Source organism: Artibeus jamaicensis, unplaced genomic scaffold (assembly GCF_021234435.1).
Source record: "Artibeus jamaicensis isolate MK-2021 breed Jamaican fruit bat unplaced genomic scaffold, CSHL_Jam_final scaffold_474, whole genome shotgun sequence".
NCBI classification, from domain to species: Eukaryota; Metazoa; Chordata; class Mammalia; order Chiroptera; family Phyllostomidae; genus Artibeus; species Artibeus jamaicensis.
In genome coordinates, this window is record NW_026522046.1 from 6,421,027 (window position 1) to 6,432,364 (window position 11,338).

General features: G+C 50.8%; 1 protein-coding gene across 1 annotated transcript; it reads right to left on the reverse strand.

Annotated features, from left to right (window-relative positions):
- Nucleotides 1–1,700: 1,700 nt before the first annotated feature.
- AP2M1 (adaptor related protein complex 2 subunit mu 1) lies at nt 1,701–10,591 on the reverse strand. Its single transcript, XM_037154836.2, has 12 exons — nt 10,486–10,591; nt 8,372–8,488; nt 6,393–6,658; nt 5,584–5,666; nt 5,169–5,174; nt 4,836–4,971; nt 4,606–4,747; nt 4,013–4,132; nt 3,785–3,920; nt 3,584–3,681; nt 2,980–3,091; nt 1,701–2,305 (listed from the first exon to the last, which is right to left on the reverse strand). Exons 2-12 carry the CDS (start codon nt 8,443–8,445, stop codon nt 2,171–2,173), a joined length of 1,308 nt encoding a protein of 435 aa, XP_037010731.1. The 5' UTR covers nt 8,446–8,488; nt 10,486–10,591; the 3' UTR covers nt 1,701–2,170.
- Nucleotides 10,592–11,338: the final 747 nt, after the last annotated feature.

The window sequence follows — 11,338 nt, forward strand, 5'->3', positions numbered from 1 at the left end:
GAAAGCCCGACTCTCATTCAAAGGCGCACGCGTAGTGGAGACGTAAGAAAGGCGCGGCGTGAGCGGAGCCCACTGGGCGGGGTGAAGCAGCGATGGACAGTGCGCACGCGTGCCTCGGAGTTCGCGCCGCGGCTCTTCAGTGCTTGCGCAACGCTTTTTCCGCTGAAAAATTAGCCACACGTGCGGGCCTCGCTTCCTTTAGGGAGGTGGAGATGATGGAGGCGGGCAGGGTGAGTAGGAAGTCGGACACCTAAGGTCCAGCGGGTGGGAACTTCCCGAAAGACAGGAGGTTGATAAAGCGCATTGGCCTTACTGGTGTGGGCGCCCAGCCGGGTCCATCTTGGAGCCAGCCTGAGATCTTTGCTGATTCACGCTCGTCCCCGAACTCTCAGAAGCTCCTTGGCGCAGTTCTGTGCAGCCGAGGGGAGTATTACGGTTCCCAGATTTTATGGGCTTCTTGTCTCAGCTTGGTAGCCCGTCCGCCCACCCGCCACCTCCAACTCATTCAAAACTGCCTTTTCAGTCCTTGCACCACTCAGGGCGCAAGAAAACCACCAGATCGACAACGTGGCCTGTTGAAATTCTGTGGTTATTTATCCCCTACCTACACCCAAAACAGACTTCTCTGTATCCTGAGTCTCAGTAAATGACTCCAAGGCTACTTTTCACTGACTCAGAAGTTAACAACAATCTTCCAAACCCGCTCTAAAACTGGCACTTAAAATTACATTATTTATCCTGCGAATCACTCAATCCTGATATTCAAAACAATGCTATAAAGCTATTAAGCCCCTAGACCTAAAAGCACTTCATAGGAAACAGTAAGAGGAATTGACAGGGAAACTGTGTACATAACTAGCCGGTTTCTCCAACATTGCAAGAGCGGAGAAAGAACTGTGATTTATAACGTTTAAGAAACATTCACCAACTACAGTGGACTTTGTTTGGCTCCAGGTACATGTAAAAAGTTTTATAGGGCACTTGGATTAAGTGTGGCCACCGACTGGACGTGATATTAAGGAACTGGCCATGAGTTGATAATTGTTTAAATTGGATAATGGGACATGAGGGTTCATTGTATTTTGCTACTTATGTTTACTTCTGAAATTTTCTAATAGATATTTTTAGGTTTAAAAAGGCTAAAACCAAGCAAGGGAAAATTTGAGAGGGTAAATCTGCTTTTATCTGCTCCAACCCACCAACAGAAGGTGCAACATCATATCCCCCTCAGGCACTAGGTACAGAAGGGAGGAATTTTTGAAGATCCTAAGGGAGTGAAACCTTCCCTTTTATAACCCACTTACCAAGGTTTGGGAAGTGAATGGAATTAGGTCAGTTTCTCAAGAAGATTGAAAAAGACCACATGTAAACTTTGCTTAATCTCTACTAACTAGAAAACACCTGCCTGAAGCTACAGGTCAATTAGGGTAAGAATCTATCCTGAGAGAACTGGGGCCAGGTGGGTTTGCTTGTACTTGAGGCTGTCTTCTTCTGAGACAAGGAATCTGGGGTTAACACAAGTCAGGATTAGGGATCGGATGGTTTTGGAGAGGCCTAATAATTGAGACCAAGATAAAGGAAGCCTTGAGAGAGTTCATAAGAGAAAATTCTACTCAAAGCAGACAGTGTAAGACATGGAAAGAGCAGTCCCACCAGTTTGCCTCCCCATGTAGCTCCCACATCAATACTTAGCCAGCAACTCCACTCTACTGAGTTTTATTGGGTCTATAACTGGACAAAGTCACATGTGTACAAAATGAAGCTCACACTATCCCAAAGCAGAGTAGGGACTGAGGGCTAGGGATCCATTACTAGCTGCTGGGGAGCTCTGAGGTGAGGGGCAGCCAACCCTCCCACTTGAGAGATGTGGCTACAAGAGAAGGGAGGAAAAGAAGCCCACCTGGCTTTGGTCACAGAACTCAGCCTGGCACGAGGCCAGGGCAGACAGATGGAAGGAGAAGCAGGAGTCCCAGAAACCACCCTGCCCAGGGAGCCCAGGGATAGCTCCACCAGTCCTGCTTGCGATGTGGTTGGTCCAGACCTAGACTCAGGGGCTGGTGCAAAGGGAGGCAGCAAAGCAGGAGGGAGGAGACACTTATGTGTGGTGGCCAGGGCACTTAGACCTGTGGAAGAGGGTGGGTGGGGAGGCGGGCTAGCTGCCATTAAGCAGCTAGCAGCGCGTTTCATAAATGCCGCTGCGGCCAATGTAGCGCACCCATTTGATGACATCATGGTCGCTGTAGTTCAGCTTCGGTTCAAACACCTTCAAGTAGCGCACCTTGAGGCCAGAGGGTGCGAATGGCACCTGGGCAAGGGAGAGCTCTGGTTAGAACTGTGGCCTTCCTGTCAACCTTTCTCTTCTGTAGCCTTGCCCTACCTCATCTCTCCTACAGGCAACTGACTGACTGGGGTCTGAAAGAAGCCAGTGGGGTAGTGAGGGGTCCTCTAAGAGGTTACTAAAGAAGAAAGCAAGAAAGCATATCCAAGAATAAACTAGCAATCACTTGGGTTTGAAGTTAGGCCCTACCTGTGACAACTTGTATCAATTTCTTTAATCTGCAGAAAGCAGCAACCAAAGACCTGCCTTAGGACATATTATTCTGCTCAATATTATGGACTTAAAAAAAATAAGGTGGAGAAAATTATATGTCTAGCATACCATTTGCAGAAGGCAAAGTCAGCTAATTTTCCTGACTGTAAGTAAACTTTGTGTCTTACCTGGCATTCAAGCAATCTAAAATCTTCCAAAGAATTATCTTACAAGCCAAAAGAAGACAAAGATTTTAGTTAGTGTGAACAGCAATTTCTACTTGGAGGTACGAAGGGGAAATGGATGTATGAATTAAAGTCACTTCCCCTCTGTAGGGCTCAGTTTCTTCATCTGCAGGCAGTAAGCTACAGAGGTTGATCTGAATGATCTCTAAGATCTTTCCTAGCTAGCCTACCTGGCTATGGCTCTAGGTCTCTCCTTTGCCATACCTCAAAGTTCATGGAAATGGGGGGTCGAGCCCACTTCTTCTTGTCATTGGTGGGCAGAAGCTCAATCTCTGCGCTGATCTGTGATTCCTTCATGCCTGCCATGCGCTTGATCCTGGGAACACAGGAGCAATGGGCAGCAGGTTTCCCTGGTAGCTTGGAAGAATTTCAAGGGGGTGGGGAGAGAGAACCCAGGAGCTTGTGGGAGTTTCTAGGACAAGGAAATGTGGTGAGGACCTTGATAACTACTTGCTATGAAACCTTGGATCTGCTATTCTTTTAGCACTGTGGGCTGCAGTTTCTGTTTAGATACATAGGCATGCCACCCCTTACCCTGTTTGACTTCACAGACGTATTCCAAGGGCAAATGCAAGAGTTAAATCATCCTGATAAGTGTAGGCATGCACCCAAGTACAACATGCACACTCATGCGGAGGTATAGAGGGTGAGAGCAAACGGGCAGTTCCCCCACAAAAAACATACACACTCAGGATGAAAGGTAAAACCAAACAAGAGGATACGCACTTAGGATGAAAGGTAAAACCAAACAAGAGGACACACCAAGGCTTCTTGAGCCCTGCTGTGGCCTCGTGAAGGAAGGACTCACTTCCACACGATGGCGTTCTCACTGGCCTTGTACTTGGCCTTCCCCTTCATGCAGATCACCTGCACCCCGCTTGTGTTCAGTGGGGTTGGGATCCTCACCTAGAAGTGACACACCTGTCAGGGAGCTCTGTCAGGCCCTGATATCAATTGCTTTTATTTCCGAAGACAAGTGCTTATTCCTCCCCAAGTCCCTTGTCCTTACCTCAATCTTCTGTGCCAGTAGTGAGGGTTTGAAGTTGGACTTGATGACCACCTTGACCTCCAGTTTGGTACGCCCCACTTCCCGCACTAGTGGGATCACCCGGAAAGGAAGGATGATGTCCTTGGTGGTGCGATACCTTTAGGAGTGGAGAGCAAGTTTAGCATAGCAGAACCTGTCCTCCTCCCTCTCCCCACTTTCTCCCCATGCCTCCTCACACCCCAGTGGCACCTCATGAGCTCAAACTCCCCATCTGGTGGGATGAAGCTGATGCTGCGTTCAGAGTCAAACTTGCTGAGTCGCACACACTGGTGGAAGGTGCAATCATCGATGGCAATTGATTGTTTCCCACTACAAGAAGGGGCAGAAAGTCTCATTGGCACAGGAGAGTGGTGGGACCAAATTATGCTAGGAGGCTACCCTACCCACAAAGGTGCCAGAGCCTGCGCGAGGCTTCCACTATATACTAACAAAAGCTTTCAGGATGCAGCTTTGACTTAGGAGTCTGTGTTCCAGAGTTAGAGATGAGTGGGAACTCTGCTGCTTGGGACCCAGAGGTTTCAAGCACAATGGGCAGAGGCCCTACATATATACAGAAGTGGCTTGGTCCTGGGGACCAAACAAAGGGGGTTAGTCTCTGAGTAGGATAAGAACAATCCCCTCACCTCAAGTACAGATACCAGGAGTGACCAGCGAAGCACACCCTTGGAAGAGGGAGTTTGCACTACTGCAGAAATTATGTCCAGGGGGAGTCTATGCTTCACCAGCCCCCCCTCAGCCCTCCAAGGTTCACCCTCTCCCACCAACTCCTGTGCCTCAGATACCTCTTGCTTGTTTCATCAGCTGTGCCTTTGCCCTGCTTCTCAATGACAATCTTGTCATTCATCCCAAACTTGCACTCAGGCATGCCACTCAGGTAGCTCTTCATCACCACCCGGCCCGACACATGAGCACTCAGCACCTGCCCTGGTGATGAAAAGACAATGGAAAAGCTGAGACAGGACCAGGACATTGCCCCAGTCCCCCTCCAGCTTCATCACAAGAGAGCTCTCACCCTGCGGGGACATGAGGAGGTTCACACTCTCCAGCACATCCAGGAAGAGCTCATTCCGGCGATACTTGATGCCCTCCCGCCGCCAACCAATCTGCCCAGTCACCTGGCTGGTGATCTGGGACTGCTCTTCTTTTGTCTTCATGGAAATAGAGACAAACAACAATGGCCTCACTCCTCTCTACTTTTAATCATCCTTTCTCTATCCCCACTCAATCCTCATCCCTCTTTCCTTCTAGTCCCCACCAAGGAACCCATCTGCCTTCACAAGCTCCATAGGTCTAGGCCTGGAGAAAAGGGATCAAAACTACAAGGGAAGATGAGGGAAATTTTTACCTGATGCTGGAGGTCAGAGGGTCAATGTGGAACCCACAGGAAGCAGCAGGGGAGCAGGCAGGAAGAGGCAGGTGGGAAAAAAAAAGGAGCAAGCTATGAGCCCTGGATTCCAGAAGAGCGTCCAACCTCTCTCCTCCTGAGGAACCCAGGCCTCTAGAGCAACCCTCTCTCCTCCTTCCCCCAGTGCAGAAGGAAAGTGCTTGATCTGTACTCCCAGTAACAGAGAGATGCTGTCAGTTGCTCCTGGGTTGGGAGAGGAGCACACAAGGAAACACAGGCCTGCAGTCATGGTAGAAAGATCAGGCCAGCACTTCCTGTCTGAGACAGGCTCATTAAGTCAGCTAGGACAAGGCTAGGAGACCAGCTGGGATAAAGGGAGACTAGGCTCCACCCTGGAGCTATCTAATTCAAATACCTGGCTCTTGATGCCCTGCTGAGTAATGAAGGTTTTCAGTGCGCCTGTCTCTGAGTTCTGTGGATAGCCAAAGTCCAGGATCTCTGCAAAAAGAAGGGAACCATCAGCCTCCGGGAAAAGCTGAAGGCTCCTTCATTCCCATCCCTTCTTGGCCTAGATACGTCTAAGCCAGCACAGCTCCAGAAGAGTGTGGGATCATCTGCAGCAAAGTCTCCTAGCCTTGTAGTATATACTCTGGGATTTGTGCTTCATAAGACAATAACTAAAATGTCAGATTTATTTTTTTTCAGATAGAGAAAATCAGAAGAGTCACATGGCCATGGGTGAGAGGTCAAGAAGCCTTCAGCCTTAGAAAACAGAGAGATTCTGGGAAGGGGGAATGACTCTTCACTTAAATCATGCTGGCTACTGAGGAACAGAGATAACAATAAGCAGTGCACCTAAGGGGCCTATAATACACCTTCCTCTGGCTGAGGCAGGTGTCAGATGGAAAGCTGGGAGTAGAGTCAGTGAACTAAGACCCAAACCACAAAGGTAAGAGGGTGAGTAGTACTTACTGCAGGGGGCTCAGCTGCTAAATCCCAGTCAGGTTCCTAACCCCTTGAAAGACCTCCATTCACTAGCCTATTTCTGTGTTCCACTTCAGAGTAACCTTTAGATCTGGATTTGGACTGGTGTTCATAGGGCTCAAAAGACCAGATAGTGGGGAAAGTAAGTTCAGAAGGTACTGGAGCTTCAGACCTGCTCCCACCTCCAGGTTAAGCCCCATCAGTTCCCCACCCCTGGGCCCACCACTCCGCCAGCCTCACCATCCAGCAGCTCATATATGAGCACAAAATTGTTCTTGATGTTCTCCTCGCTGATCTTGCCAAAGTAGGCAGCCATTACGTCACACATCTTATAGAGGAATTCAAAGACCATGGCAGCATTGACATTCTGCTTGGTGACAGCTGCGAGCCAGATGTTGGACCGCTTAACATGGAAGAAACTGGTGCGAGCAATGTTGGTGACGGGGCTGCGCACCTGCTGCCGGGCATGGATAACATTGACCCGAAAGGCATCCACTGCATTCCTCCTGAGGGAAGAAGGTGGACAGGGACTGCTCAGCACCGAGGCAAACCTCACTCTACAAGGATTGGCTGCAGTTGCTAACAGCACCTACACTTCACTGCTGAAGTCTGACACATATTCTAAAGCTCAACGACAGGGAAGACAGATGTAACCTGAATAAAGCGAGGTTCGTCAGGTTTAGGGAGATATGTTCCTGACTCCCAGGCCTGACCCCAATTTCCCAGCTGCCAGTTCTCCAGCTTCTCAGTGAGCTCTAGGCTCCCATGAGAAAGAGAACCTCCTTCTTCTGCACTCATCCCACCAGCGGGGAAGGCTAGATCCCCTGGAAGTTAGACAAAGCCAGTGTGACTTCAGAGAACACTCTAATCTGCTGAGGGAGAAGCACCAAGGGGCCATGGAGCAGGACCACCTACTTTTGTCCCGATTCCAATTCCAGGGCAAGTTCAGGTAATGAAAAAGGATGAAGAAAACAAGGATGGGGGCAGGACCACCCACCCACCTGTGCCTGGGCAGCAGCTTGACAGGCCGCTTACCTATTGCTACGGCAGCCAATGAGATGGGATGAGAGAAATGACGCCAGCAAGAGGAGGAGAGTGACAGCAACGAGAGAGAGGGTTAGACACAACACACTGGGATAGGCAGCACACACCATGAGGCAGAAGCGGACAAGGCACAGGGAAGAAGCAGAGAGCACATCAAGGCATGCAAGACAGTGTATGCCCTGACTCTGGCTTAACCGGGTCCATGCAGGGCCATAGCAGGGTGTGGATGGGTGTGGCAAGCCAGGTGTTTCCACAGCTCTAGCTCATGCCCCACCACCAGCCAATGGACAGACAGCCACAAAGGCCACATCAGCCCACTACCCTGGGAGCCAAGAGCCAATGAATTGGGGCACTGCAGCAGGCCCAGTCTATGATTGCCTGTCCCAAAATCTTAGAGAAGAAAAACAGCAGCACGAACCAGAGGAGCTGAATCTCATTAGAGCTGCTGAAGGTAGGATGTGTCCCCCCGAGCCAGGAAAGAACAGTGGTGTGCAGGGTGGGGCAGAATGAGAAGCAGGGCCTCATTGTTAAGGTCTGAGGAACCCAGAACAAGAAGCTATTGTGATAGGCCAGAAAGGGCAGCATGGCTTCTGACCGACCTTCTGCCTTTCCCTCAGTGGCCCAGGGAGTGCCTCAGTGCTCATAATCTCTCCTCCAGGAATGGCCCAGAGGAACTGAAAATAGCTGAGTCAGCAGCCTGCCTCCTTCTGAAAAAGGGAGTGGAAGAAGATTTGGCAGCCTGGAGAGGCTTTAAAAAGAATCCAGTGAAGACTCTCATCATGAGAAGGGCTTTTGAAAGCAAGACTTAGATGGATTAGTACCTCCAGCCTGGTCACTAACTCCACCCAGAAGACAGATCTCCCTCCTCCTCAAAAGTGGAATCAACCTGCCCAGGCAAAAGCACTCATCTTTAGCAATCAGGTGTGTCACCAGAGAGATAGGAAAGGCCGGAGTTCCAACTGTAAGGGCCACACCAGTCCAGAGGTCCCACCTGGGAGTCAGCACTACCAGACCTCATGGGAACCAGGCTCTATTTGCTTAACTTCCATGATGCAGCTGGGAGTGGGGTAGGGATGGTCCAACTCAAGGGTCTGATAGGAACAGACCTAGTTCTGCATGCTGGGAAGGTGGGATGGGAAGGTTGGGGACACAGCTGGCTCAGCCAGGGGACTCACCCGATGTCATCTCGGTAGACCCGGGAGATGAGCACCTCCCCCTTGTGATTATAGATGAATAAGCCTCCAATCATGGCGGCAGCTTAGTCTTCGAGGCCCATTGCTCTGAGAACAGACCTAGGACAGGCAAAGGCAGGGTAAGAGAAGGTCTCAGAACCCCTGCCAACGTCCCCTGTGGTGCCGTGCAGGTCACAATCTGGGCTTTTTCCCTGACTCAACCCTTTAGCAAGGGATCCTGCAGCCCTTGAAGGCATGCCCCTCCCCTTAGCCAGGCTCCAGTTCCTGTTTATCTCACATTAGAAAGGATAAAGAAACAGTGAGGGACTTGGGCCCAGGATTCTATAGCCATTTGACCCTCCCTTTCCCAAGACTGGGCCCAGAGGGTAGCCCCCTCCCCCTCTTCACAGAGCTGAGCTCAGCAAAGATCTTTTTAGGCCCCTTCCTGTGCCGACTGTCACTCAGGCTCTCACCAGTGAGTCACTGTGAAGGACTGCCTGCGGCTGCAAGAATGGCATGGTGGCAGGAATTACTCCAGTGGGTTCAGGTCTGGAGCCCTTAAGGACAGCTTTAGGAGCCCCCAGTCTCAGACTCTCCTATCCTTCTGAAAAGAAGGCAGGGCCTGAATCTCTGGCTCTCTAATTCACAGAAATCTAAACATTCCAGGAAAGGGTGTGCAGGGTTGGGGGAGGAGGAAAGAAAGGAGGCCTTAGGCCCTGACGTGAATCCAGAAGTGTGGCTCCAACCGCTTTCAGGCAGTCAGATAAGCAGGCAAAAGAGCAGAGTAGAAAGCCCCCAGCCCTAGCAGACTACGCTTAAAGGACCTAGGCTGCTTAGTACTTAGTTATTTTTGACCACCTCACTTTCAAAAAGGGAGGCTCCTTCTCAGCTCCAAAGTGCAATAAAAATAAAGAGAGGTGGTAGTGAGGGGGGGGGAGGTAGGGTGCAGGTACATAAAATTAAGAGACTCTTCCAGCAGAAATTCTGTGATTCCAGACTCACACTTCTGGCCCAAGTGCCTACAAGTGAGGGGCAGGATGCCTGAATTATCCGTATTATTTGGGTCAAATAACCGTAGACTGTTTGCAAGGGCAAAAAGGGTTAATTTAGTTCTAGATCTCCTGGATTAGCCCTGGTATTAATTTCACAGGAGGTAATTTAGCAGACTTTTCTAAACTGTAAAATAAAGTCTATTACTGTGGCCATCAAGATCTCCCCAACTCAATAAAGAGGTCTCTGAAAGTGGTGGACATATCCCATCCCTCAGTGGCAAAGAGACTGGGAAGGGAAAAGGCAAAATGGAGGTAGGCCCTGGGCAAAGAACCAAGTTCACAGGTATCAAGTGGTAGGGAGCTCTGGCACCAGAGAAGCAGAGGTGGGGGGCCCAGAACAGGAATGAAATATTTACTTAAGGGAAGAAACTGACAGCAACAACCAGGCAGTATACTCAGGTGAACCCACGGCAGCAACGGGGCTAGTGGGGGCACCTGGGGGAAAGGTGCCCCCTTCAGTGTGGCAAAGGTCAGAGCTTAGAAGAGGCAAAACAGCAGGGACCTGACAATGGTGAATAAGGGAACGCTGGGAAGACGCCCGGCGGGGTGGTGGGCATTTGCCCTGGGGTAGAAAACACCGTGGAAAAAGATGGTTCCATGGGGTGCGGGGCTGTCACAGGGATAAGGCCTAAGAGCCTTGGGGTATCATTCAACTGGGAGGAAGGGGTGGGAGGCTTGTCACAGTCCAAGGTGGCAGCACAAGCGGGTGTCACTGTCCTAGCAGATGGGGAGATTGTCCTTGCATTGACGGGAAGGCACCGACTGGTACGGGTGTTGTCACTATCCCTGGGACAAGGGCGCCGCGCGGCGTCCCTGCTCTGGGAAGATTCCAGTAGGTCTTCCTCTCAAGGGAGGCGCCGGGTGGGTCAGGTGGAGGGCGCCGCTCCCCTCCCGTCTGCAACCGCGCCCCGGGCTTCCCCACCCGCCTTCAGCTCCCTCCGGGACCTGAAGGCTGAGGCCACTCCCGGGTGTGGGCAGCTTTCCGCGTGCGCAGTGCAGAGGAGAGCAAAACTGCAGCTGGGCAGTCTTCCACCCTCATCCCGTAAGTCCAGATCCCGAGCTCACCCAGTGTCCGCGGCCCCCAAATCCGCCGGACCGACCACTCTCCGGATCCCAAGATGTCCGCCCGCCCCCTGCTCCAGCCCGCTGCCTCTGCTTTCACCGCAGTGCCCCGGCCCCGCCCCGGCCTCAGCTGCGCGTGCGCGTGCGCCTGTGCGTGCGCCTCCCGCGCACACTACAAATCCCGTCAGGACCGTGTTTCTCACTTAAATTTTAACCTCTCTAGGTTTAGCAAAACTACAACTACCGACGGCCTTCGAGAACATTCGTAGAAGGAGTGGGCGTGGCCTTAACTAGCCCTACCCAAAATTCACATCCCAGCCTACTCATTTTCCCCACTGAGCATTCTGGGAATTGTAGTCTTCACAGTCCCTCCTATTCCTATTTCAGTGTCCGCCACCCGCCCCCGCCCCCCAACCCATCCCCACCTTGAGAACCTCAAGAGGATTAGTACCTTTGAAAGTCCATCTGTTAAGTCTCAGGTCGCTATGTACCTTTAGTGTCTCCAGTGTCCGAGGATTGGCTGTTCTCACTTTCTACACAATATACGACTTGTAGAGGTGTTTGTGCTGAATGTACTGCTTTCTAACTGCTTTCTTCATTCTCCCAAGGTGGTTTTTTTTTTTCCCCCTTCACATATATTTATACCAGGCATGAGCCTTTTCTCAGGGTATCAAGACCCCAAGGAAGGGGCCAGGGAGTGAGGAGGAAAATATTTGGAAGACACTAGCTAATGCTTTTCAAGAATATGTCTATGTTCCACATCAGCTATACCTACATGACTGTCAGCTTCTCAAGGTCAGAACCTGTAGTAACAGGCAGATATGTTGCTTAGAAAACCTTTGGTGAGTTGAATTTA

Bases quoted from the DNA above. Each gene is read 5' to 3' on its own strand.
- AP2M1 (XM_037154836.2), bottom strand. From the start codon at position 8,445: ATGATTGGAGGCTTATTCATCTATAATCACAAGGGGGAGGTGCTCATC. The intron at 4,748-4,835 runs GTGAGAGCTCTC...TTTCATCACCAG, and splicing joins CCTCCTCATGTCCCCGCAGG to GGCAGGTGCTGAGTGCTCAT. The intron at 3,092-3,583 runs GTGAGTCCTTCC...CTGTGTTCCCAG, and splicing joins GAGAACGCCATCGTGTGGAA to GATCAAGCGCATGGCAGGCA.